Raw genomic sequence first — 27898 nt, forward strand, 5'->3', positions numbered from 1 at the left:
TGCCCCCCAAGTACCACCTGACTCATTCTTTATCAGTTCTATCACTGAATGCAATGCCCCCCAAGTATCACCCGACTCATTCTTTATCAGTTTTATCACTGAATACAATGCCCCCAAGCACCACCCTATTCATTCTTTATCAGTTCTATCACTGAATAAAATGCCCTCCAAGTACCACCCTACTCATTTTTTATCAGTTCTATCACTGAATGCAATGCCCCCCCAAGTACCACCCTATTCATTCTTTATCAGTCCCATCATTGAATGCAATGCCCCCCCCCAAGTACCACCCTACTCATTCTTTATCAGTTCTATAATTGAATGGAATGTCCCCAAGTACCACCCTACTCATTCCTTATCAGTTCTGTCATTAAATGCAATGCCCCCCAAGTAACACCCTACTCATTCTTTATCAGTCTTATCATTGAATGCAATGACCCCCAAGTACCACCCTACTCATTCTTTATCAGTTCTATCACTGATTACAAAGCCCCCCAAGTACCACCCCATTCATTCTTTATCAGTTCTATCACTGAATGCAATGCCCCCCAAGTACCACCCTACTCATTATTTATCAGTCCTATCATTGAATGCAAGCCCCCCAAGTACCACCCTACTCATTCTTTATCAGTCCTATCACTGAATCCAATGCCCCCCAAGTACCACCCGACTCATTCTTTATCAGTTCTATCACTGAATTCAATGCCCCCATGTACCACCCTATTCATTCTTTATCAGTTCTATCACTGAATACAATGCCCCCCAAGTACCACCCTACTCAATCTTTATCAGTTATATCAGTGAATGCAATACCCCCCAAGTAAAACCCTACTCTTTCTTTATCAGTTATATCATAGGATGAAATGCCCCCTAAGTTCCACCCTAATCATTCTTTATCAGTTCTATCATTGAATGCAATGCCCCCCAAGTATCACCCTACACATTCTTTATCAGTCCTATCACTGAATACAGTGCCCCCCAAGTACCACCTGACTCATTCTTTATCAGTCATATCATTGAATGCACTGCCCCCCTAGTACCACCCTACTCATTCTTTATCAGTTCTATAATTGAATGGAATGTCCCCAAGTACCACCCTACTCATTCCTTATCAGTTCTGTCATTAAATGCAATGCCCCCCAAGTAACACCCTACTCATTCTTTATCAGTCTTATCATTGAATGCAATGACCCCCAAGTACCACCCTACTCATTCTTTATCAGTTCTATCACTGAAAACAGTGCCCCCCAAGTACCACCCTACTCATTCTTTATCAGTTCTATCACTGAATGCAATGCCCCCAAAGTACCACCCTATTCATTCTTTATCAGTCCTATCATTGAATGCAATGCCCCCCCAAGTACCACACTACTCATTCTTTATCAGTCTTATCATTGAATGCAATGTCCCCCAAGTACCACCATACTCATTCTTTATCAGTTCTATCATTGAATACAGAGCCCCCCAAGTACCACCCTACCCATTCTTTATCAGTTCTATCACTGAAAACAATGGCCCCAAGTACCACACTACTCATTCTTTATCAGTTCCATCACTGAATACAATGCCCCCAAGTACCACCCTACTCATTCTTTATCAGTTCTATCACTGAATACAATGCCCCAAGTACCATCCTACTCATTCTTTATCAGTCCTATCACTGAATACAATGTCCCCCCAAGTACCACCCTACTCATTCTTTATCAGTTCCATCACTGAATACAATGCCCCCCGTACCACCCTACTCATTCTTTATCAGTTCTATCACTGAATGCAATGCCCCCCAAGTACCACCCTATTCATTCTTTATCAGTTCTATCACTGAATACAATGCCCCCAAGTACCACCCTACTCATTCTTTATCAGTCCTATCATTGAATGGAATTGCTCCCCAAGTACCACCCTACTCATTCTTTATCAGTTCTATCACTGAATACAATGGCCCCAGTACCACCCTACTCATTCTTTATCAGTTCTATCACTGAATGCAATGCCCCCAGTACCACCCTACTCATTCTTTATCAGTTCTATCACTGAATACAATGCCCCCCAAGTACCACCCTACTCATCCTTTATCAGTTCTATCACTGAATACAATGCCCCCAGTACCACCCTACTCATTCATTATCAGTCCTATCACTGAATGCAATGCCCCCCAAGTACCACCCTACTCACTCTTTATCAGTTCTATCACTGAATACAATGCCCCCAAGTACCACCCTACTCATTCTTTATCACTTATATCATTAAATGCAATGCCCCCCAAGTACCATCCTACTCATTCTTTATCAGTTCTATCATTGAATGCAATGCCCCCCAAGAACCACCCTACTCATTCTTTATCAGTCCTATCACTGAATGCAATGCCCCCCACTACCACCCTACTCATTCTTTATCAGTTCTATCACTGAATGCAATGCCACTCAAGTACCACCCTACTCATTCTTTATCAGTTCTATCACTGAATGCAATGCCACTCAAGTTCCACCCTACTCATTCTTTATCAGTTCTATCATTAAATGCAATGCCCCCCAAGTACCACCCTACTCATTCTTTATCAGTCTTATAATTGAATGCAATGCCCCCCCCAAGTACCACACTACTCATTCTTTATCCATTCTATCATTAAATGCAATGCCCCCGAAGTACCACCCTACTCATTCTTTATCAGTCTTATCATTGAATGCAATGCCCCCAAGTACCACCCTACTCATTCTTTATCGGTCTTATCATTGAATGCAATGCCCCCCAAGTACCAGCCTACTCATTCTTTATCAGTCCTATCACTGAATACAATGCCCCCCCAGTACCACCCTACTCATTCTTTATCAGTTCTATCACTGAATACAATGCCCCCCCAGTACCACACTACTCATTCTTTATCAGTCCTATCAATGAATACAATGCCCCCCCAAGTACCACCCTACTAATTCTTTATCAGGTCTATCACTGAATGGAATTGCTCCCCAAGTATCACCCTACTCATTCTTTATCAGTCCTATCACTGAATAGAATGCCCCCAAGTACCACCCTACTCATTCTTTATCAGTTCTATCTCTGAATGCAATGCCCCCAAGTACCACACTACTCATTCTTTATCAGTTCTATCACTAAATACAATGCACCCTAAGTACCACCTTACTCATTCTTTATCAGTACTATCACTGAATACAATGCCCCCTGTACCATCCTACTCATTCAATATCAGTTCTATCACTGAATGCAATGCCCCCCAAGTACCACCCTATTCATTCTTTATCAGTTCTATCACTGAATACAATGCCCCCCCAAGTACCACAATACTCATTCTTTATCAGTCATATCATTGAATGCAAGCCCCCCAAGCACCACCCTACTCATTCTTTATCAGTCCTATCACTGAATCCAATGCCCTCCTAAGTACCACCCTACTCATCCTTTATCAGTTCTATCACTGAATCCAATGCCCCCGTACCATCCTACTCATTCTTTATCAGTTCTATCACTGAATGCAATGCCCCCCAAGTACCACCCTATTCATTCTTTATCAGTCCTATCATTGAATGCAAGCCCACGTACCACCCTATTCATTCTTTATCAGTTCTATCACTGAATACAATCCCCCCAAGTACCACCCTACTCATTCTTTATCAGTCCTATCATTGAATGCAAGCCCCCCAATTACCACCCAACTCATTCTTTATCAGTTCTATCATTGAGTGGAATGCCTCCAAGTACCACCCAGCTCATTCTTTATCAGTTCTATCATTAAATGCAATGCCCCCCAAGTACCACCCTACTCATTCTTTATCAGTCTTATCATTGAATGCAATGACCCCCAAGTACCACCCTACTCATTTTTTATCAGTTCTATCACTGAAAACAGTGCCCCCCAAGTACCACCCTACTCATTCTTTATCAGTTCTATCACTGAATACAATGCCCCCCCAAGTACCACCCTACTCATTCTTTATCAGTTCTATCACTGAATACAATGCCCCCCGAAGTACCACACTACTCATTCTTTATCAGTTCTATCACTGAATGCAATGTCCCCCAAGTACCACCCTATTCATTCTTTATCAGTCCTATCATTGAATGCAATGCCCCCCCAAGTACCACCCTACTCATTCTTTATCAGTTCTATCATTGAGTGGAATGCCTCCAAGTACCACCCAGCTCATTCTTTATCAGTTCTATCATTAAATGCAATGCCCCCCAAGTACCACCCTACTCATTCTTTATCAGTCTTATCATTGAATGCAATGACCCCCAAGTACCACCCTACTCATTTTTTATCAGTTCTATCACTGAAAACAGTGCCCCCCAAGTACCACCCTACTCATTCTTTATCAGTTCTATCACTGAATACAATGCCCCCCCAAGTACCACCCTACTCATTCTTTATCAGTTCTATCACTGAATACAATGCCCCCCAAAGTACCACACTACTTATTCTTTATCAGTTCTATCACTGAATGCAATGTCCCCCAAGTACCACCCTATTCATTCTTTATCAGTCCTATCATTGAATGCAATGCCCCCCCAAGTACCACCCTACTCATTCTTTATCAGTTCTATCATTGAGTGGAATGCCTCCAAGTACCACCCAGCTCATTCTTTATCAGTTCTATCATTAAATGCAATGCCCCCCAAGTACCACTCTACTCATTCTTTATCAGTCTTATCACTGAATGCAATGTCCCCCAAGTACCACCCTACTCATTCTTTATCAGTTCTATCACTGAAAACAGTGCCCCCCAAGTACCACCCTACTCATTCTTTATCAGTTCTATCATTGAATACAGTGCCCCCAAGTACCACCCTACCCATTTTTTATCAGTTCTATCACTGAATACAATGCCCCCAAGTACCACCCTACACATTTTTATCAGTTCTATCATTGAATGTAATGCCCCCCAAGTACCACCCTACTCATTCTTAATCAGTTCTATCTCTGAATGCAATGCCCCCAAGTACCACCCTACTCATTCTTTATCAGTTCTATCATTGAATGCATTGCCCCCAAGTACCACCCTACACATTCTTTATCAGTTCTATCATTGAATGCAATGCCCCCCCAAGTACCACCCTACTCATTCATTATCAGTCATATCACTGAATGCAATTCCCCCCACGTACCACCCTATTCATTCTTTATCAGTTCTGTCACTGAATGCAATGCCTCCCAAGTACCACCCTACTCATTCTTTATCAGTCCTCTCACTGAATGCAATGCCCCCCCGAAGTTCCACCCTACTCATTCTTTATCAGTTCTATCACTGAATCCAATGCTCTCCTATGGCATGTGTCTAACAAACACTCACAACAGTTGGAACACCCACAAAGGTTTCTCACCAGGAGAATTTAGGGCATGAATACCCTGTCATACTCTGATCACCTGAATGCTCTGTGTCTGCAGTCAATTTCCTACAGACTCCTGAAAGGGGATCTTTGCCTGGCTTACAGAGTTTCCTCAAACCCAGCCTTGATTGCTCTGTTGCATATATGCAAAACAAACAGCACGAAAACACTACGTCCAGGGATCTGAACTTCACTTGTGACAAACAGAATGTGCTGGAGATACAGATGTGTCCCAAATAATTCCCATACTGTGCAATAGGTTCCACATCCATGTAAAACAGAGTTCATCCCTGAACCTAGTGAAACAAAACCTTGATAACTGGATGGGAAATTGTAAATTTCTCCTGAGCTGGCCCGCATGTCCATCATGGACAGAGGCTGTCAACAACAAAAATATTATCCTAATTAACACCCTCTACAAATCCTTATGTACCTGCCAATTAACATCACCCCACTCCCTGTATGACACTTGGGACCCAAACAGTTTGGGGAGCATGGCTAGGCTTGTAAGGGCCCAAGGGGTAGTTAGAGTGGTAATATACCATATTGCTTTTCTTGTCCTGCTGACAGCTCTACTAACTCTAAGGTACATGTGTGTCACCTGAGTGTATGACAACTTATTGATTAGTGGTATACTGGAAATCATAGCACTGAATGCAAAACCCTACAATTTTAAAATGTTGAAACTTTAAGATGTTGAACATAAAATACCTACTAATAACATACACGTACTACATAACTACACTGCACCAATATGCAACCAGTCAGCAAATAATATTACTCCCCTATTTGTAGCCCAGGTTCTGTGTGTGGGGGTGGGCAAGTCTAGCTCTCTACACATTCAGGGGAGTTAGGTATTTTGATTTCAACGTTTTAACATTTCAACACTGTACATTCAGAATTCTGACTTTCACTATATTGCTTTTCAGTAAGTTAACATAGACATGTTTCACCCAGTAGATTGGTGAACACGTGCAGAGTTATCAGCAAATGCTAGGATCATGGCTGAGCAAACAGGAATGAGACAAAGGTCATTAACAAGGAAGTATGAATTATACAATGGAGTAACAAAAAAGGGGAAAATAAAATATATATATTTTTAAAATAACTCTCATGTATAATACAAATGAATATGCCATACAGTGGGCAATGCAAGATGTATCCACCCGGTGATATTTAACCACTTGTGCATCGCTTTCAGGGTTAAACTACATTGGTCAGGGGGTAAGCCTAATCCAACTTATCACAGGAACATAGGAGGTAAAAGAATCGGTATGTGGGTCAGCTCATGTCTTTTGATGGTGACATGTTAGTACCTTCTGGAAGGTCATATGATGTAAGAGGTAAATTAAAACACCTTATTGTTTACCTTAAATTACTTGGCAAAATCCAGGAATTGCCAAATATGTAAAACACCAAAGTAGCTGTGACTACTAGGACAGGACTTGCAGGGAAGGACATAAGGGGAAATTTCAGTTGGGAGACCGGGGTTGGAAGCGAAGGTGAATAAAAGAGTAGTTAGAAAATTGTGAAGGAGAATTTAATGCCTCCAGGTGCATCTGCAGTTGACTCCAACTGACGCTTCTAGGCATCAAATACTGTTTGTTCATATTTGCATTAATAATTCAAAAACCATGCAACATACAAAGTCTTAAAATATTTCATCTTAAAGCAAACTCAACTGCATTACTATTTAACCTCTGTCTAGTGTAGGTAAATAGATATTAACTGCTGTTTTTATGATATTAATTTATATAGATATAATTTTCAGATTTTTCTAAATATTTCAACGACCAAGTAACACAGACAGAACACATTAGCCTCATATGAAAGCTGTCAGCTAGATGAATAAAATGTTGCTGACAGTATATGTGCAATTTGAGTCGTTGCTGAGATATTTGTTTTATTTTATGTGACATATGTTTACTGGGAAAGTCTGACTAGGTAAGAGCCCATTTTCAGTGGAGGCCCAGGGAGAAAAGCTCCACAGTGCAATTTAAACAGAATTACAAATCTACATTGGTTAGAAAAACTAAGACAATCACACAAGAGTAACATTTGTGGATACAATAAAAGAAGAAAATAAGCAAATATAAAGCAAGCAATAAAGTCGAACATATATTATATAGAAGAGCGTTCCTAATACGTATGTTAAGTAATAATGCATGAAAAATGTATTCAGTAATAAGTAAGAAGTCGTACAAACTATATATACTTTCTGGCAAGAGATGTAGGTAGTAAATGTCAGTCAGAATTTCTGGGATAGATAAAGTTTAGTGTGAGAACAGAGAGAAGGAACAGTAGAAGGTTAAGGAATTATATATAGTTAGTCTAGTAAGTAGGTAATACAGGAAGGGAAGTAGGGTAAATCAAGAAAAAGTCTATTAAGACTGGGAGAAGGGAGTGGTAAAGAGCACTAAGATGGCGTGGACCATGGGCAGGTCCAGTTATTGGTTAGATGTCCTTTCAGACTAGACTTGAAGGAATAGTAGTGGGGTACAAGTCTGATTGATTTTGGAATGATTTGGTAACACAGTGAGAGTGCAGACTAACAAAATGTTAGATCCTTGAGGTTTGTAATAGATAGTAGATACTTCTGAGAAGAGCATAGGGCATGAGATGGAATATAGTGTTGAAGCAGTGATGATGCAGTTTGTGAAAATGAGGAGTTGTACAGTATTTTGTGTGTTAGTTGTTTAAAGGTGAGAAGGTGAGGTAGTTCAAGCCAATTTAGGGACTTGAGAACACAGCAATTGTGAGAGCAGTGAGCTTGGCCTGTGGCAAATTCAGCTATTTTATTATAACATTGGCTAAGTTTTGCTTTGACAGAAGAGTGAAGGTTGGTTAGAATAGGTGAAGCATACAGAATGGAGGGTAAGTGATAGGTGGTGGCAACGGTTATTCTTGCAGAGTTGGAGATACATTTCTTAGCCTATACATCATGCCCAATTTTTGATTAGTTTTTTTTATGTTGTTGCTGATATGCAGGTCAAATTTAAGATTGTTGTTGATAGTTACCTAACAGTTTTGTGTGTGAAACCACATTGATTGAAGTATTGTTCAGAGAAGTAATAGCAAAGTTAGAAGTATCTGGAGAAAATTGTTTTGGTAAAAATAGAAGTTTAGTTTTTGGGGGGTTAAGTAGTAGATGGTTGTTGATTAGCCAAGACTCAATGGAATTAAATGTTTTCTGAGTTAAGCTCTGTAGATGAGAAAGATTCCTCATGGAGCAGATCAATGTAGAGTCATCAGCATATTAAATTCAGGTGGATTGTTTTGTGGCAGTATTAAGACGGTTGATAAAAATGTTGATGAGGAGTGGGCCTAGTATTGAGCCTTGGGATACCCCAGTGCTGACTGGTAAGTAAGGAGAGAAGTTAGGGTTCCATTTGTCAGACTGGTATCTGTTAGAGAGATAGCTAGTGAACCACTGTAAGGATGTTTCAGTTAAACCCAGAAGAGATAGTTGGGATAAGAGCTGGGGGTGGGAGACAGTATCAAAGGCTTTGGCTAGATCTAAGAATAGAGAAAAGGCAAAGTTTCCTGAGTCATGAGTTTTGTTGACAGTGTCAGTAAAGGATAGTTGAGCAGTGATAGTGTTGTGTGCTGGTCTGAATCCATGTTGGGTGGAAGAAAGATTATTGTCAAGTAGGTATTGAAGTTGTTGTTTATGGATACATTTTTCTAAAAATGTTGATAGTGGTAAAAGAATATCAGTTGGCCTAAAGTCGAAGAAATTTCTGTGGAGGCGCCACTTTTGTTTAGGGGAAGGATGAAGGATATGTTCCACAGGGAGGGGACATAAGCTTCCCTGATACATCTATTAATGACTATGGAGACTGGGTAGGCAATTTAGTCACCTCCATTTTTAGGAATTAATTAGAAATATTGTCTGCAGAGAGCAAGCATGACTTGAGCTTGCACAGGGGGGATTTGATGAAGGAAGTGGGAACTGGTTGAAGGGAAAATGTGGAGTGATAGCTAATAGTCAGCTGAGAGAAAGTGGATTTATGCTGATCTTGTAGCTTTGCATATAATTGTTTTTATCTGCATTAACCTGTTTCCTTACAAGGTTACATAGTGCATTGAAATGCTGTAAATTATTATGAGTCTTATGTTTAGGTAAGTTGTCCAAGCTTTGTCTCTTTTTTGCATGTGTGATCTGGTACAGACAGAAAGCTGGGGAGTATAACTGGTTTTGACTATTTTCCTTCTGGTGGGAGCTAAATTGTTTAAGGTGTTTAGGAATTTAGAATTAAATTGTTCATCTGCTTCATCTAGTAGTAAGTATTTAAGGAAGGACCAGTTAATGGAGTTTAATATATTTGTAAAAGCCTGCTGGTCAAACTTGGATAGGTTTTGTATTGTCTTGTAGGTATGTTGTGTGCATGAAGGAGATATAAGGCTAGTTGTGCAGATGGGGTGGTGATCACTGACAGAGGCTGGAAGTGTTTTGGATTGAGAGAAATTGCTAGGATGGGAGACCAAAATCCAATCAATAATTGAGCCATTTTGGTTTGCGGAACTGGTAAAGGTTGGGTGAGTAATTAGTTGAGAAAATCCAGATAGGTTTATGCTATCTGTAGTGAACTGTAAGTTACGTTTCTGCCAGTCATTGCTGATACTTTCCAGAGTTAAGTTATTGCCAGAGGGATATGTATAAAGCTATAATGCAGAGACTTTTAATGTTGTTTAATTTAAGGTAGGTGATCAATAGTTCAGCTTTGTCAAAGAAGATTATGGATTGGTTGCGAGGGGTTAAGCAGATATCAGGATACATTACTACAACACTGCCTCCTTTTCTTTTAAGTTGATCAGATCTAAACATATTAAAGCCAGGAGGAAGCACTTCTGTATCTTTTACGTGCAGTTTAAGCCAGGTTTCAGCAATTACTAGTATTTCACGAGATTATGCAGTTATCCAAGCATGCAACTCAAAGGTTTTGTTGCACATGCTATGAGTGTTTACTGAGATAAATTTAAGCATACGTTGCGAACCTGGAATATGGGTTGATGATGGTAATTGAGTGATGCTGTGACCAGGATTAGGGTGGATGTCAACGCAGAGCTGGAGAAATTTCAAGATTGTACAGTAAATGTAACATCTCATTTTGGTTTGTCAGTAATTTTAATGTTAAACAGGTCTAGCTGTGGCTGAAACAGTTTAGATTTAAGGAACAATATATTGTCTGTGTGAAAGAGATGAGGAGTGATGGGTAGGGAGTAGTGATTTGTAGGAGAGCTTAGCATAAGTCAGATAAGGACTAGGTATGATGAACATGAAGAGAGGCAGAAGAGCATTAGTGATATGAGAGTAAGGAGAATCATTTTACATTAAGGATTATTAGAGAAGTAATAAGAAAACTAACTACATGGATAATTGGAGGAGAGTAGCAAAGTTTGTAGACATGAAGGAAGGGGAGCAATATGCAGATAGGATGTTAGTGTGACATTAATAGAAATATGTTGAGAGATGGAGTGCTGTTTACAAAATATTACAAATGTAATAGTTACTGTGTTAACTGTACCTTAAAAAATTCGGTTTAAGACCTAGAACCTAAAGAATACTAACTACCACTATAAAAATAGTTTGTGCTGAAGAGTTTGCCATTTATACTTCTTTCATAATCCTTACAGTTCCAGAGATATAAACATTTATTTGAAATGTGAGAACATAATTTTATTCTTTCAAAAGGCTCTGCCCACTGGAAGTTACAATGCAACCTTACAGAGCTCCATTGGAGGGAATGAGTTAAGTAGGAAAGGTGGACGCTGTGTACCTGAGGGCATGGGGAACGAAGGAGGTAAGAGGTACTATGTCAGATGTGCAGGTAGTGGTACAAAGCACTGTGTCAGATGTACAGGAAGTGGTACAAGGTACTGTGTCAGATGTACAGGAAGTAGTGCAAGGTACTGTGTCAGATGTACAGGAAATAGTGCAAGGTACTGTGTCAGATGTACAGGAAGTGGTACAAGGTACTGTCAGATGTACAGGAAGTGGTGCAAGGTACTGTGTCATATGTACAGGAAACAGTGCAAGGTACTGTGTCAGATGTACAGGAAGTGGTGCAAGGTACTGTGTCAGATGTACAGGAAGTAGTGCAAGGTACTGTGTCAGATGTACAGGAAATAGTGCAAGGTACTGTGTCAGATGTACAGGAAGTGGTACAAGGTACTGTCAGATGTACAGGAAGTGGTGCAAGGTACTGTGTCATATGTACAGGAAACAGTGCAAGGTACTGTGTCAGATGTACAGGAAGTAGTGCAAGGTACTGTGTCAGATGTACAGGAAGCAGTGTAAGGTACTGTGTCAGATGTACAGGAAGTGGTACAAGGTACTATGTCAGATGTACAGGAAACGGTGTAAGGTACTGTGTCAGATGTAGAGGAAGTAGTGCAAGGTACTGTGTCATGTACAGGAAGTGGTGCAAGGTACTGTGTCATATGTACAGGAAACAGTGCAAGGTACTGTGTCAGATGTACAGGAAGTAGTGCAACGTACTGTGTCAGATGTACAGGAAGCACTGTAAGGTACTGTGTCAGATGTACAGGAAGTGGTGCAAGGTACTGTGTTAGATGTACAGGAAGTGGTGCAAGGTACTGTGTCATATGTACAGGAAGTAGTGCAAGGTACTGTGTCAGATGTACAGGAAGCTGTGTAAGGTACTGTGTCAGATGTACAGGAAGTGGTGCAAGGTTCTGTGTCAGATGTACAGGAAGTGGTACAAGGTACTATGTCAGATGTACAGGAAACGGTGCAAGGTACTGTGTCAGATGTAGAGGAAGTAGTGCAAGGTACTTTGTCAGATGTACAGGAAGTGGTGCAAGGTACTGTGTCATATGTACAGGAAACAGTGCAAGGTACTGTGTCAGATGTACAGGAAGTAGTGTAAGGTACTGTGTAAGATGTACAAGAAGCAGTGTAAGGTACTGTGTCAGATGTACAGGAAGTGGTACAAGGTACTGTCAGATGTACAGGAAGTGGTACAAGGTACTGTGTCAGATGTACAGGAAGTGGTACAAGGCACTATGTCAGATGTACAGGAAACGGTGCAAGGTACTGTGTCAGATGTAGAGGAAGTAGTGCAAGGTACTGTGTCAGATATACAGGAAGTGGTGCAAGGTACTGTGTCATATGTACAGGAAACAGTGCAAGGTACTGTGTCATATGTACAGGAAACAGTGCAAGGTACTGTGTCAGATGTACTGGAAGTAGTGCAAGGTACTGTGTCAGATGTACAGGAAGCCGTGTAAGGTACTGTGTCAGATGTACAGGAAGTGGTGCAAGGTACTGTGTCAGATGTACAGGTAACAGTGCAAGGTACTGTGTCAGATGTACAGGAAATGGTGCAAGGTACTGTGTCAGATGTATAGGAAGTAGTGCAAGGTACTGTGTCAGATGTACAAGAAATAGTGCAAGGTACTGTGTCAGATGTACAGGAAGTGGTACAAGGTACTGTCAGATGTACAGGAAGTGGTGCAAGGTACTGTGTCATATGTACAGGAAACAGTGCAAGGTACTGTGTCAGATGTACAGGAAGTAGTGCAAGGTACTGTGTCAGATGTACAGGAAGCAGTGTAAGGTACTGTGTCAGATGTACAGGAAGTGGTACAAGGTACTATGTCAGATGTACAGGAAATGGTGTAAGGTACTCTGTCAGATGTAGAGGAAGTAGTGCAAGGTACTGTGTCATGTACAGGAAGTGGTGCAAGGTACTGTGTCATATGTACAGGAAACAGTGCAAGGTACTGTGTCAGATGTACAGGAAGTAGTGCAAGGTACTGTGTCAGATGTACAGGAAGCAGTGTAAGGTACTGTGTCAGATGTACAGGAAGTGGTGCAAGGTACTGTGTTAGATGTACAGGAAGTGGTGCAAGGTACTGCGTCATATGTACAGGAAGTAGTGCAAGGTACTGTGTCAGATGTACAGGAAGCTGTGTAAGGTACTGTGTCAGATGTACAGGAAGTGGTGCAAGGTTCTGTGTCAGATGTACAGGAAGTGGTACAAGGTACTATGTCAGATGTACAGGAAGCAGTGCAAGGTACTGTGTCAGATGTAGAGGAAGTAGTGCAAGGTACTTTGTCAGATGTACAGGAAGTGGTGCAAGGTACTGTGTCATATGTACAGGAAACAGTGCAAGGTACTGTGTCAGATGTACAGGAAGTAGTGTAAGGTACTGTGTAAGATGTACAAGAAGCAGTGTAAGGTACTGTGTCAGATGTACAGGAAGTGGTACAAGGTACTGTCAGATGTACAGGAAGTGGTACAAGGTACTGTGTCAGATGTACAGGAAGTGGTACAAGGCACTATGTCAGATGTACAGGAAACGGTGCAAGGTACTGGGTCAGATGTAGAGGAACTAGTGCAAGGTACTGTGTCAGATATACAGGAAGTGGTGCAAGGTACTGTGTCATATGTACAGGAAACAGTGCAAGGTACTGTGTCATATGTACAGGAAACAGTGCAAGGTACTGTGTCAGATGTACTGGAAGTAGTGCAAGGTACTGTGTCAGATGTACAGGAAGCCGTGTAAGGTACTGTGTCAGATGTACAGGAAGTGGTGCAAGGTACTGTGTCAGATGTACAGGTAACAGTGCAAGGTACTGTGTCAGATGTACAGGAAGTGGTGCAAGGTACTGTGTCAGATGTACAGGAAGTAGTGCAAGGTACTGTGTCAGATGTACAGGAAATAGTGCAAGGTACTGTGTCAGATGTACAGGAAGTGGTACAAGGTACTGTCAGATGTACAGGAAGTGGTGCAAGGTACTGTGTCATATGTACAGGAAACAGTGCAAGGTACTGTGTCAGATGTACAGGAAGTAGTGCAAGGTACTGTGTCAGATGTACAGGAAGCAGTGTAAGGTACTGTGTCAGATGTACAGGAAGTGGTACAAGGTACTATGTCAGATGTACAGGAAACGGTGTAAGGTACTCTGTCAGATGTAGAGGAAGTAGTGCAAGGTACTGTGTCATGTACAGGAAGTGGTGCAAGGTACTGTGTCATATGTACAGGAAACAGTGCAAGGTACTGTGTCACATGTACAGGAAGTAGTGCAAGGTACTGTGTCAGATGTACAGGAAGCAGTGTAAGGTACTGTGTCAGATGTACAGGAAGTGGTGCAAGGTACTGTGTTAGATGTACAGGAAGTGGTGCAAGGTACTGTGTCATATGTACAGGAAGTAGTGCAAGGTACTGTGTCAGATGTACAGGAAGCTGTGTAAGGTACTGTGTCAGATGTACAGGAAGTGGTGCAAGGTACTGTGTCAGATGTACAGGAAGTGGTACAAGGTACTATGTCAGATGTACAGGAAACAGTGCAAGGTACTATGTCAGATGTAGAGGAAGTAGTGCAAGGTACTTTGTCAGATGTACAGGAAGTGGTGCAAGGTACTGTGTCATATGTACAGGAAACAGTGCAAGGTACTGTGTCAGATGTACAGGAAGTAGTGTAAGGTACTGTGTAAGATGTACAAGAAGCAGTGTAAGGTACTGTGTCAGATGTACAGGAAGTGGTACAAGGTACTATCAGATGTACAGGAAGTGGTACAAGGTACTGTGTCAGATGTACATGAAGTGGTACAAGGCACTATGTCAGATGTACAGGAAAAGGTGCAAGGTACTGTGTCAGATGTAGAGGAAGTAGTACAAGGTACTGTGTCAGATGTACAGGAAGTGGTGCAAGGTACTGTGTCATATGTACAGGAAACAGTGCAAGGTACTGTGTCATATGTACAGGAAACAGTGCAAGGTACTGTGTCAGATGTACTGGAAGTAGTGCAAGGTACTGTGTCAGATGTACAGGAAGCCGTGTAAGGTACTGTGTCAGATGTACAGGAAGTGGTGCAAGGTACTGTGTCAGATGTACAGGTAACAGTGCAAGGTACTGTGTCAGATGTACAGGAAGCAGTGCAAGGTACTGTGTCAGATGTACAGGAAACAGTGCCAGGTACTGTGTCAGATGTACAGGAAGTGGTACAAGGTACTGTGTCATATGTACAGGAAACAGGGCAAGGTACTGTGTCAGATGTACAGGAAGTAGTGCAAGGTACTGTGTCAGATGTACAGGAAGCAGTGCAAGGTACTGTGTCAGATGTACAGGAAGTGGTGCAAGGTACTGTGTCAGATGTACAGGAAACAGTGCAATGTGTTGTGCCAGATGTACAGGAAACAGTACAAGGTACTGTGTCAGATGTACAGGAAGTGGTACAAGGTACTGTGTCATATGTACAGGAAGTGGTGCAAGGTACTGTGTCAGATGTACAGGAAGTGGTGCAAGGTACTGTGTCAGATGTACAGGAAACAGTGCAAGGTACTGTGTCAGATGTACAGGAAACAGTGCAAGGTACTGTGTCAGATGTACAGGAAGTGGTACAAGGTACTGTGTCAGATGTACAGGAAACGGTGCAAGGTACTGTGTCAGATGTACAGGAAGCAGTGTAAGGTACTGTGTCAGATGTACAGGAAACAGTGCAATGTACTGTGTCAGATGTACAGAAAGTGGTACAAGGTACTGTGTCAGATGTACAGGAAGCAGTGCAAGGTACTGTGTCAGATGTACAGGAAACAGTGCAATGTACTGTGTCAGATGTACATGAAGTGGTACAAGGTACTGTGTCAGATGTACAGGAAATGGTGAAAGGTTCTGTGTCAGATGTACAGGACGTAGTGCAAGGTACTGTGTCAGATGTACAGGAAACGGTGCAAGGTACTGTGTCAGATGTAGAGGAAGTAGTGCAAGGTACTGTGTCAGATGTACAGGAAGTGGTGCAAGGTACTGTGTCATATGTACAGGAAACAGTGCAAGGTACTGTGTCATATGTACAGGAAACAGTGCAAGGTACTGTGTCAGATGTACTGGAAGTAGTGCAAGGTACTGTGTCAGATGTACAGGAAGCCGTGTAAGGTACTGTGTCAGATGTACAGGAAGTGGTGCAAGGTACTGTGTCAGATGTACAGGTAACAGTGCAAGGTACTGTGTCAGATGTACAGGAAGCAGTGCAAGGTACTGTGTCAGATGTACAGTAAACAGTGCCAGGTACTGTGTCAGATGTACAGGAAGTGGTACAAGGTACTGTGTCATATGTACAGGAAACAGGGCAAGATACTGTGTCAGATGTACAGGAAGTAGTGCAATGTACTGTGTCAGATGTACAGGAAGCAGTGCAAGGTACTGTGTCAGATGTACAGGAAGTGGTGCAAGGTACTGTGTCAGATGTACAGGAAAGAGTGCAATGTGCTGTGCCAGATGTACAGGAAACAGTACAAGGTACTGTGTCAGATGTACAAGAAGTGGTACAAGGTACTGTGTTATATGTACAGGAAGTGGTGCAAGGTACTGTGTCAGATTTACAGGAAGTGGTGCAAGGTACTGTGTCAGATGTACAGGAAACGGTGCAAGGTACTGTGTCAGATGTACAGGAAGCAGGCTAAGGTACTGTGTCAGATGTACAGGAAACAGTGCAATGTACTGTGTCAGATGTAAAGGAAGTAGTGCAAGGTACTTTGTCAGATGTACAGGAAGTGGTGCAAGGTACTGTGTCATATGTACAGGAAACAGTGCAAGGTACTGTGTCAGATGTACAGGAAGTAGTGTAAGGTACTATGTCAGATGTACAGGAAACGGTGCAAGGTACTGTGTCAGATGTAGAGGAAGTAGTGCAAGGTACTTTGTCAGATGTACAGGAAGTGGTGCAAGGTACTGTGTCATATGTACAGGAAACAGTGCAAGGTACTGTGTCAGATGTACAGGAAGTAGTGTAAGGTACTGTGTAAGATGTACAAGAAGCAGTGTAAGGTACTGTGTCAGATGTACAGGAAGTGGTACAAGGTACTGTCAGATGTACAGGAAGTGGTACAAGGTACTGTGTCAGATGTACAGGAAGTGGTACAAGGCACTATGTCAGATGTACAGGAAACGGTGCAAGGTACTGTGTCAGATGTAGAGGAAGTAGTGCAAGGTACTGTGTCAGATATACAGGAAGTGGTGCAAGGTACTGTGTCATATGTACAGGAAACAGTGCAAGGTACTGTGTCATATGTACAGGAAACAGTGCAAGGTACTGTGTCAGATGTACTGGAAGTAGTGCAAGGTACTGTGTCAGATGTACAGGAAGCCGTGTAAGGTACTGTGTCAGATGTACAGGAAGTGGTGCAAGGTACTGTGTCAGATGTACAGGTAACAGTGCAAGGTACTGTGTCAGATGTACAGGAAGTGGTGCAAGGTACTGTGTCAGATGTATAGGAAGTAGTGCAAGGTACTGTGTCAGATGTACAAGAAATAGTGCAAGGTACTGTGTCAGATGTAAAGGAAGTGGTACAAGGTACTGTCAGATGTACAGGAAGTGGTGCAAGGTACTGTGTCATATGTACAGGAAACAGTGCAAGGTACTGTGTCAGATGTACAGGAAGTAGTGCAAGGTACTGTGTCAGATGTACAGGAAGCAGTGTAAGGTACTGTGTCAGATGTACAGGAAGTGGTACAAGGTACTATGTCAGATGTACAGGAAACGGTGTAAGGTACTCTGTCAGATGTAGAGGAAGTAGTGCAAGGTACTGTGTCATGTACAGGAAGTGGTGCAAGGTACTGTGTCATATGTACAGGAAACAGTGCAAGGTACTGTGTCAGATGTACAGGAAGTAGTTCAAGGTACTGTGTCAGATGTACAGGAAGCAGTGTAAGGTACTGTGTCAGATGTACAGGAAGTGGTGCAAGGTACTGTGTTAGATGTACAGGAAGTGGTGCAAGGTACTGTGTCATATGTACAGGAAGTAGTGCAAGGTACTGTGTCAGATGTACAGGAAGCTGTGTAAGGTACTGTGTCAGATGTACAGGAAGTGGTGCAAGGTTCTGTGTCAGATGTACAGGAAGTGGTACAAGGTACTATGTCAGATGTACAGGAAACGGTGCAAGGTACTGTGTCAGATGTAGAGGAAGTAGTGCAAGGTACTTTGTCAGATGTACAGGAAGTGGTGCAAGGTACTGTGTCATATGTACAGGAAACAGTGCAAGGTACTGTGTCAGATGTACAGGAAGTAGTGTAAGGTACTGTGTAAGATGTACAAGAAGCAGTGTAAGGTACTGTGTCAGATGTACAGGAAGTGGTACAAGGTACTGTCAGATGTACAGGAAGTGGTACAAGGTACTGTGTCAGATGTACAGGAAGTGGTACAAGGCACTATGTCAGATGTACAGGAAACGGTGCAAGGTACTGGGTCAGATGTAGAGGAAGTAGTGCAAGGTACTGTGTCAGATATACAGGAAGTGGTGCAAGGTACTGTGTCATATGTACAGGAAACAGTGCAAGGTACTGTGTCATATGTACAGGAAACAGTGCAAGGTACTGTGTCAGATGTACTGGAAGTAGTGCAAGGTACTGTGTCAGATGTACAGGAAGCAGTGTAAGGTACTGTGTCAGATGTACAGGAAGTGGTGCAAGGTACTGTGTCAGATGTACAGGTAACAGTGCAAGGTACTGTGTCAGATGTACAGGAAGTGGTGCAAGGTACTGTGTCAGATGTACAGGAAGTAGTGCAAGGTACTGTGTCAGATGTACAGGAAATAGTGCAAGGTACTGTGTCAGATGTACAGGAAGTGGTACAAGGTACTGTCAGATGTACAGGAAGTGGTGCAAGGTACTGTGTCATATGTACAGGAAACAGTGCAAGGTACTGTGTCAGATGTACAGGAAGTAGTGCAAGGTACTGTGTCAGATGTACAGGAAGCAGTGTAAGGTACTGTGTCAGATGTACAGGAAGTGGTACAAGGTACTATGTCAGATGTACAGGAAACGGTGTAAGGTACTCTGTCAGATGTAGAGGAAGTAGTGCAAGGTACTGTGTCATGTACAGGAAGTGGTGCAAGGTACTGTGTCATATGTACAGGAAACAGTGCAAGGTACTGTGTCAGATGTACAGGAAGTAGTGCAAGGTACTGTGTCAGATGTACAGGAAGCAGTGTAAGGTACTGTGTCAGATGTACAGGAAGTGGTGCAAGGTACTGTGTTAGATGTACAGGAAGTGGTGCAAGGTACTGTGTCATATGTACAGGAAGTAGTGCAAGGTACTGTGTCAGATGTACAGGAAGCTGTGTAAGGTACTGTGTCAGATGTACAGGAAGTGGTGCAAGGTACTGTGTCAGATGTACAGGAAGTGGTACAAGGTACTATGTTTGATGTACAGGAAACAGTGCAAGGTACTATGTCAGATGTAGAGGAAGTAGTGCAAGGTACTTTGTCAGATGTACAGGAAGTGGTGCAAGGTACTGTGTCATATGTACAGGAAACAGTGCAAGGTACTGTGTCAGATGTACAGGAAGTAGTGTAAGGTACTGTGTAAGATGTACAAGAAGCAGTGTAAGGTACTGTGTCAGATGTACAGGAAGTGGTACAAGGTACTATCAGATGTACAGGAAGTGGTACAAGGTACTGTGTCAGATGTACATGAAGTGGTACAAGGCACTATGTCAGATGTACAGGAAAAGGTGCAAGGTACTGTGTCAGATGTAGAGGAAGTAGTACAAGGTACTGTGTCAGATGTACAGGAAGTGGTGCAAGGTACTGTGTCATATGTACAGGAAACAGTGCAAGGTACTGTGTCATATGTACAGGAAACAGTGCAAGGTACTGTGTCAGATGTACTGGAAGTAGTGCAAGGTACTGTGTCAGATGTACAGGAAGCCGTGTAAGGTACTGTGTCAGATGTACAGGAAGTGGTGCAAGGTACTGTGTCAGATGTACAGGTAACAGTGCAAGGTACTGTGTCAGATGTACAGGAAGCAGTGCAAGGTACTGTGTCAGATGTACAGGAAACAGTGCCAGGTACTGTGTCAGATGTACAGGAAGTGGTACAAGGTACTGTGTCATATGTACAGGAAACAGGGCAAGGTACTGTGTCAGATGTACAGGAAGTAGTGCAAGGTACTGTGTCAGATGTACAGGAAGCAGTGCAAGGTACTGTGTCAGATGTACAGGAAGTGGTGCAAGGTACTGTGTCAGATGTACAGGAAACAGTGCAATGTGCTGTGCCAGATGTACAGGAAACAGTACAAGGTACTGTGTCAGATGTACAGGAAGTGGTACAAGGTACTGTGTCATATGTACAGGAAGTGGTGCAAGGTACTGTGTCAGATGTACAGGAAGTGGTGCAAGGTACTGTGTCAGATGTACAGGAAACAGTGCAAGGTACTGTGTCAGATGTACAGGAAACAGTGCAAGGTACTGTGTCAGATGTACAGGAAGTGGTACAAGGTACTGTGTCAGATGTACAGGAAACGGTGCAAGGTACTGTGTCAGATGTACAGGAAGCAGTGTAAGGTACTGTGTCAGATGTACAGGAAAAAGTGCAAGGTACTGTGTCAGATGTACAGGAAGTGGTACAAGGTACTGTGTCAGATGTACAGGAAACGGTGCAAGGTACTGTGTCAGATGTACAGGAAGCAGTGTAAGGTACTGTGTCAGATGTACAGGAAACAGTGCAATGTACTGTGTCAGATGTACAGAAAGTGGTACAAGGTACTGTGTCAGATGTACAGGAAGCAGTGCAAGGTACTGTGTCAGATGTACAGGAAACAGTGCAATGTACTGTGTCAGATGTACATGAAGTGGTACAAGGTACTGTGTCAGATGTACAGGAAATGGTGAAAGGTTCTGTGTCAGATGTACAGGACGTAGTGCAAGGTACTGTGTCAGATGTAGAGGAAGTAGTGCAAGGTACTGTGTCAGATGTACAGGAAGTGGTGCAAGGTACTGTGTCATATGTACAGGAAACAGTGCAAGGTACTGTGTCATATGTACAGGAAACAGTGCAAGGTACTGTGTCAGATGTACTGGAAGTAGTGCAAGGTACTGTGTCAGATGTACAGGAAGCCGTGTAAGGTACTGTGTCAGATGTACAGGAAGTGGTGCAAGGTACTGTGTCAGATGTACAGGTAACAGTGCAAGGTACTGTGTCAGATGTACAGGAAGCAGTGCAAGGTACTGTGTCAGATGTACAGGAAACAGTGCCAGGTACTGTGTCAGATGTACAGGAAGTGGTACAAGGTACTGTGTCATATGTACAGGAAACAGGGCAAGATACTGTGTCAGATGTACAGGAAGTAGTGCAAGGTACTGTGTCAGATGTACAGGAAGCAGTGCAAGGTACTGTGTCAGATGTACAGGAAGTGGTGCAAGGTACTGTGTCAGATGTACAGGAAAGAGTGCAATGTGCTGTGCCAGATGTACAGGAAACAGTACAAGGTACTGTGTCAGATGTACAGGAAGTGGTACAAGGTACTGTGTTATATGTACAGGAAGTGGTGCAAGGTACTGTGTCAGATTTACAGGAAGTGGTGCAAGGTACTGTGTCAGATGTACAGGAAACGGTGCAAGGTACTGTGTCAGATGTACAGGAAGCAGGCTAAGGTACTGTGGCAGATGTACAGGAAACAGTGCAATGTACTGTGTCAGATGTACAGAAAATGGTACAAGGTACTGTGTCAGATGTACAGGAAGCAGTGCAAGGTACTGTGTCAGATGTACAGGAAACAGTGCAATGTACTGTGTCAGATGTACAGGAAGTGGTACAAGGTACTGTGTCAGATGTACAGGAAATGGTGAAAGGTTCTGTGTCAGATGTACAGGACGTAGTGCAAGGTACTGTGTCAGATGTACAGGAAACAGTGCAATGTACTGTGTCAGATGTACAGGAAGTGGTACAAGGTACTGTGTCAGATGTACAGGAAATGGTGAAAGGTTCTGTGTCAGATGTACAGGACGTAGTGCAAGGTACTGTGTCAAATGTACAGGAAGTGGTGCAAGGTACTGTGTCAGATGTACAGGAAGTAGTGCAAGGTACTGTGTCAGATGTACAGGAAATGGTGAAAGGTTCTGTGTCAGATGTACAGGACGTAGTGCAAGGTACTGTGTCAAATGTACAGGAAGTGGTGCAAGGTACTGTGTCAGATGTACAGGAAGTAGTGCAAGGTACTGTGTCAGATGTATAGAAGTGGTGCAAGGTACTGTGTCATATGTACAGGAAACAGGGCAAGGTACTGTGTCAGATGTACAGGAAGTAGTGCAAGGTACTTTGTCAGATGTACAGGAAGCAGTGCAAGGTACTGTGTCAGATGTACAGGAAGTGGTGCAAGGTACTGTGTCAGATGTACAGGAAACAGTGCAAGGTACTGTGTCAGATGTACAGAAAGTGGTAGAAGGTACTGTGTCAGATGTACAGGAAGCAGTGCAAGGTACTGTGTCAGATGTACAGGAAACAGTGCAATGTACTGTGGCAGATGTACAGGAAGTGGTACAAGGTACTGTGTCAGATGTACAGGAAACAGTGCAAGGTACTGTGTCAGATGTACAGGAAGCAGTGCAAGGTACTGTGTCAGATGTACAGGAAACAGTGCAAGGTACTGTGTCAGATGTACAGGAAGTGGTACAAGGTACTGTATCAGATGTACAGGAAACGGTGCAAGGTACTGTGTCAGATGTACAGGAAGCAGTGTAAGGTACTGTGTCAGATGTACAGGAAACAGTGCAATGTACTGTGTCAGATGTACAGAAAGTGGTACAAGGTACTGTGTCAGATGTACAGGAAGCAGTGGAAGGTACTGTGTCAGATGTACAGGAAACAGTGCAATGTACTGTGTCAGATGTACAGGAAGTGGTACAATGTACTGTGTCAGATGTACAGGAAATGGTGAAAGGTTCTGTGTCAGATGTACAGGACGTAGTGCAAGGTACTGTGTCAGATGTACAGGAAGTGGTGCAAGGTACTGTGTCAGATGTACAGGAAGTAGTGCAAGGTACTGTGTCAGATGTACAGGAAGTGGTGCAAGGTACTGTGTCATATGTACAGGAAACAGGGCAAGGTACTGTGTCAGATGTACAGGAAGTAGTGCAAGGTACTGTGTCAGATGTACAGGAAGCAGTTCAAGGTACTGTGTCAGATGTACAGGAAGTGGTGCAAGGTACTGTGTCAGATGTACAGGAAACAGTGCAAGGTACTGTGTCAGATGTACAGGAAACAGTACAAGGTACTGTGTCAGATGTACAGGAAGTGGTACAAGGTACTGTGTCAGATGTACAGGAAGTGGTGCAAGGTACTGTGTCAGATGTACAGGAAGTAGTGCAAGGTACTCTGTCATATGTACAGGAAGTGGTGCAAGGTACTGTGTCAGATGTACAGGAAGCAGTGCAAGGTACTGTGTCATATGTACAGGAGGTGGTGCAAGGTAATGTGTCATATGTACAGGAAACACTGCAAGGTACTGTGTCAGATGTACAGGAAGTGGTGCAAGGTACTGTGTCAGATGTACAGGAAGTGGTACAAGGTACTGTGTCAGATGTACAGGAAATGGTGCAAGGTACTGTGTCAGATGTACAAGAAGTAGTGCAAGGTACTGTGTCAGATGTGCAGGAAGTGGTACAAGGTACTGTGTCAGATATACGGGAAGTGGTACAGGGTACTGTGTCAGATGTACAGGAAGCGGTGCAAGGTACTGTGTCAGATGTACAGGAAGTGGTGCAAGGTACTGTGTCAGATGTACAGGAAGCAGTGCAAGGTACTGTGTGAGATGTACAAGAAATGGTGCAAGGTACTGTGTCAAATGTATAGGAAACAGTGCAAGGTACTGTGTCAGATGTACCGAAAGTGGTGCAAGGTACTGTGTCAGATGTACAGGAAGTGGTGCAAGGTACTGTGTCAGATGTGCAGGAAGTAGTGCAAGGTACTGTGTCAGATGTACAGGAAGCAGTGCAAGGTACTGTGTCATATGTACAGGAAAAAGTGCAAGGTACTGTGTCAGATATACAGGAAGTGGTGCAAGGTACTGGGTTAGATGTGCAAGAAGCAGTGCAAGGTACTGCATCAGATGTACAGGAAGTGGTGCAATGTACTGTGTCAGATGTACAGGCAGTAGTACAAGGTACTGTGTCAGATGTACAGGAAGCAGTGCAAGGTACTGTGTCATATATACAGGAAACAGTGCAAGGTACTGTGTCAGATGTACAGGAAGTGGTGCAAGGTACTGGGTTAGATGTACAGGAAACAGTGCAAGGTACTGTGTCAGATGTACAGAAAGCGATGCAAGGTACTGCGTCAGAATTTCAGAAAGTGGTACGAGGTACTGCGTCAGATGTACAGAAAATGGTGCAAGGTACTGTGTCAGATGTATCGGAAATGGTGCAAGGTACTCTGTCAGATGTACTGGAAGCATTGCCTCAGTCTTATTAAAGAAACTTTGTGAAAGTAATGAGAGCTGATATGCAAACTGCTGAATTTAAACTAGTTTCATACAGATACATGGGCTTAGAAGCTTGGTAGCTTTCAGGAGGGGCCAGGAGGCATTCTAAGAAGGTACATTAGTAGTGAAGGATACGCTCCCCATGAAAATAGTTGGAAACATGAAACATGTATGATTCAGTGCAAACCAATAAAATTGTGGCAAGAAAAAAAGAAAAGTTCTAGGACAATAGCAGAGTGGGAAAGAGACAGGATCAAAAATAAGAACAAGCTGCAGGATAAAGGAGGATAAAAGAAGATGCCTCAAAGTGTTGGAGGCATGAGGTTTAGTGGAAGACTGAAGTGTAGCAGTAACCCTGGTAAATGGAGTCTGTGAATGAGGCAAACTGTGCCAAAGGGTATGTCTGTGAATGGGGCAAACCATACCAAAGGTTACGTCTATGAATGGGCAAACTGTGAACTGCTTATCCAATCTCTCCTCCTAATCCCTTCTAACCTCCTCTGAATGATTCTTATAGTTATCTTGCAATATTTTATATGCTCTACTAATTATTCCTTTTTTTAATGGCAGCTTCTGTTCTAAGTTCTACTAAAACCTCTACCAGTGCTGGCCTTTTATTTAGGAGCCCCCTTGTTCTTTCTCTTTGCCTATACTCTGATATCAAGTCCTTGATAGGAAATGCAATCCCTAACTGGCAGTCCAAATAAATTCTTGGTGTCTTCCTATTCTGTCATGTTTCCCTCTTTAGTTATTTGCTCCCAGTATCTTGGTGCCTTTGCCAGTTTTCTCCAATAAATTCTAGCCCCCACTTACCTCTTGTTTGTATCCTTAATTGCAGTTATCCCAATTGCCAGAATCTCCTTTCTCCATTCCCATGTTCATAGCTTCATAGGTGTGTACTAGGCTAGTGGCTGTGGGGCCTTTACAAGCCTAGCCCATAGGATTACCCTGTTATCGTGCCACCTGACCTTAGTTCCCAGTGCCTCTGTCGAGTAGAGCTACTGGAGTGATTCCTGGGGTGAACTTTCTATTTCCCATCCACTCATCAAGATTTCTCTTGAAGAGGGCCAGTGAGGTGCTCTGCTTGACATGTATGGGAAGTCTATTCCATAGCATGGGCAGTCTCTGGGTTATGAACCTGTCCCTCCAGCATGTTCTGTTGATTGTGGTAGTGAGGTTTAGGTCTTTGGAGCATGTGGTGTGGAGGGATTGGAATATCTTTTGATGTAGCATTTCTAACAGAGCTGGGTCAGACATGGCTTTGTAAGTCAAACAAAGATTGCCTCTAAGTAGGCGATATCAGACAGAGAATAGTTGGAGTTTTTTGAGTCTGTCCATATAGGACAAGTGTTTAAGGCCTAGGTCCTCTTTGCGAGGTACTTTTGTGGCCTCTCTAGTTGTTGCAGGTGTCTAGTGAGGTACATGCCAAATGGAGCATTGTACTCGGTGATTGGCCTAATGAGGGAAGAGTAGAGGGAGACAATGACCTTCTTTCTCCCTGGATGTAAAACCCATAGTAATAAGATGTGCCACATAGAAGGACTTTCTGACCACAGTGGCAATGTGGTGGTCAAAAGAGAGATTATCAACCTGTGTTCCCAGATCTTTTATAACTCCTTCTGTGTTCAGTGGACTACCATTGATGTGGTAATTCATGGGAACCGGGTTTTTCCCAAAGGGGACGACGACACATTTTTTCACATTGAACTTAAGGCCACGGTTCTGACACCAGTCATTGGTCTCAGTGGGGCCTTTTTGTAGAATGTCAACATCACTTGATGAGTTAATAATAGCTGATGAAAGAACACAAAACCGAAAACTGACTTCTTCAGATATAAACAACATTATATTATTATATAACACAACGTAATTACAACTTCACATAGCAAATGCTTTTAACAGAGTGTAACATCTAGAATGGTCACAGGATGTCACTATATACAACTTCACAAGTTGTAACTACAGAGGGATAAAATTAATCAGTCACAGCATGACGTTATGGGAAAGAGTAGTGATCAGCAGTATGGTTCATGACAGGAAAGAGCACTACAGATGCAATGTTTGCTCTGAGAATGTTGATGGAGAAGTACAGAGAAGGTCAGAAGCAGTTGCATTGTGTCTTTGTGGACTTAAGAGAAAGCATATGACAGGGTGCCTAGAGAGGAGTTGGGGTATTGTATGAGGACGTCAGGAGTGGCAGAGAAGTATATAAGAGGGGTACAGGATATGTACAAGGGTAGTGTGAAAGTGGCGAGGTCTGCGGTAGGAGTGACAGATGCATTTAAGGTGGAGGTTGGATTACATCAAGGATGAGCTCTGAGCCCTTTCTTATTTGCAATGGTAATGGACAGGTTGACAGACAAGATCAGCCAGAAACCCCCATGGACTATGATGTTTGCAGATGACATTGTGATCTGTAGTAACAGTAGAGAAAAGGTTGAGGAGACCCTAGAGAGGTGGAGATATGCTCTAGAGAGAAGAGGAATGAAGGTTAGCAGGACTACATCAGAATATATGTGTGTGAATGAGAGGGAGGATAGAGGAATGGTCAGGATGCAAGGAGTAGAGGTGGCGAAGGTGGATGTGTTTAAATACTTGGGATCAACCATTCAGAGTAATGGTGAGTGTGGAAGAGAGATGAAGAACAGAGTACAGGCAGGATGGAGTGGGTGGAGAAGAGTGTCAGGAGTGATTTGTGACAGACTGGTACCTGTAAGAGTGAAAGGAAAGGTCTTCAAGATGGTACTGAGACCAGCTATGTTGTATGGGTTGGAGACGGTGACATTGACAAAAAGGCAGGAGTCAGAGCTGGAAGTGGCAGAGTTAAAGATGTTAAGATTTGCATTTGGTGTGATGAGGATGGACAGGATTAGGACTCAATATATTAGAAGGTCATCTCAGGTTGGACGGTTTGGAGACAAAGCCAGAGAGGCAAGATTGCTCTGGTATGGACATGTACTAAGGAGAGATTCTGGGTATATTGGAAAAAGGATGCTAAGGATGGAGCTGCCAGGTAAGAGGAAAAGAGGAAGGCCTAAGATAAGATTTATGGATGTGGTCAGAGAGGAAATGCAGGCGGTTGGTGTGACAGAGCAAGCTGCAGAGGACAGGAAGAAATGGAAACAGATGATCCATTGTGGCAACCCCTAATGGGAACAGCTGAAAGAAGTCAGATACAAAATAATATTATCTGCAAATAAAACCAGATTTTGTTGACTACAATTATATCAATGAATTTTCTTTGTCAATGGTTCTAAATATAATGCAAATAATATAGGAAAAGAGGATACCCCTGCCTGGTCCCTCTGCTTAAGCAGAAATTATCAT

General features: G+C 42.8%; 1 protein-coding gene across 1 annotated transcript; it reads right to left on the reverse strand.

Moving 5' to 3' along the window:
• Window positions 1–14932: 14932 nt before the first annotated feature.
• On the reverse strand, window positions 14933–16888 carry LOC122814511 (dynein heavy chain-like). Its single transcript, XM_044087085.1, has one exon. It carries the CDS (start codon window positions 16886–16888, stop codon window positions 14933–14935), a length of 1956 nt encoding a protein of 651 aa, XP_043943020.1.
• Between the last annotated feature and the right edge of the window lie 11010 nt (window positions 16889–27898).

The sequence above is a fragment of the Protopterus annectens genome, chromosome 10.part0 (genome assembly GCF_019279795.1).
Source record: "Protopterus annectens isolate FY-2018-M chromosome 10.part0, PAN1.0, whole genome shotgun sequence".
In the NCBI taxonomy this organism is placed as follows: domain Eukaryota; kingdom Metazoa; phylum Chordata; order Ceratodontiformes; family Protopteridae; genus Protopterus; species Protopterus annectens.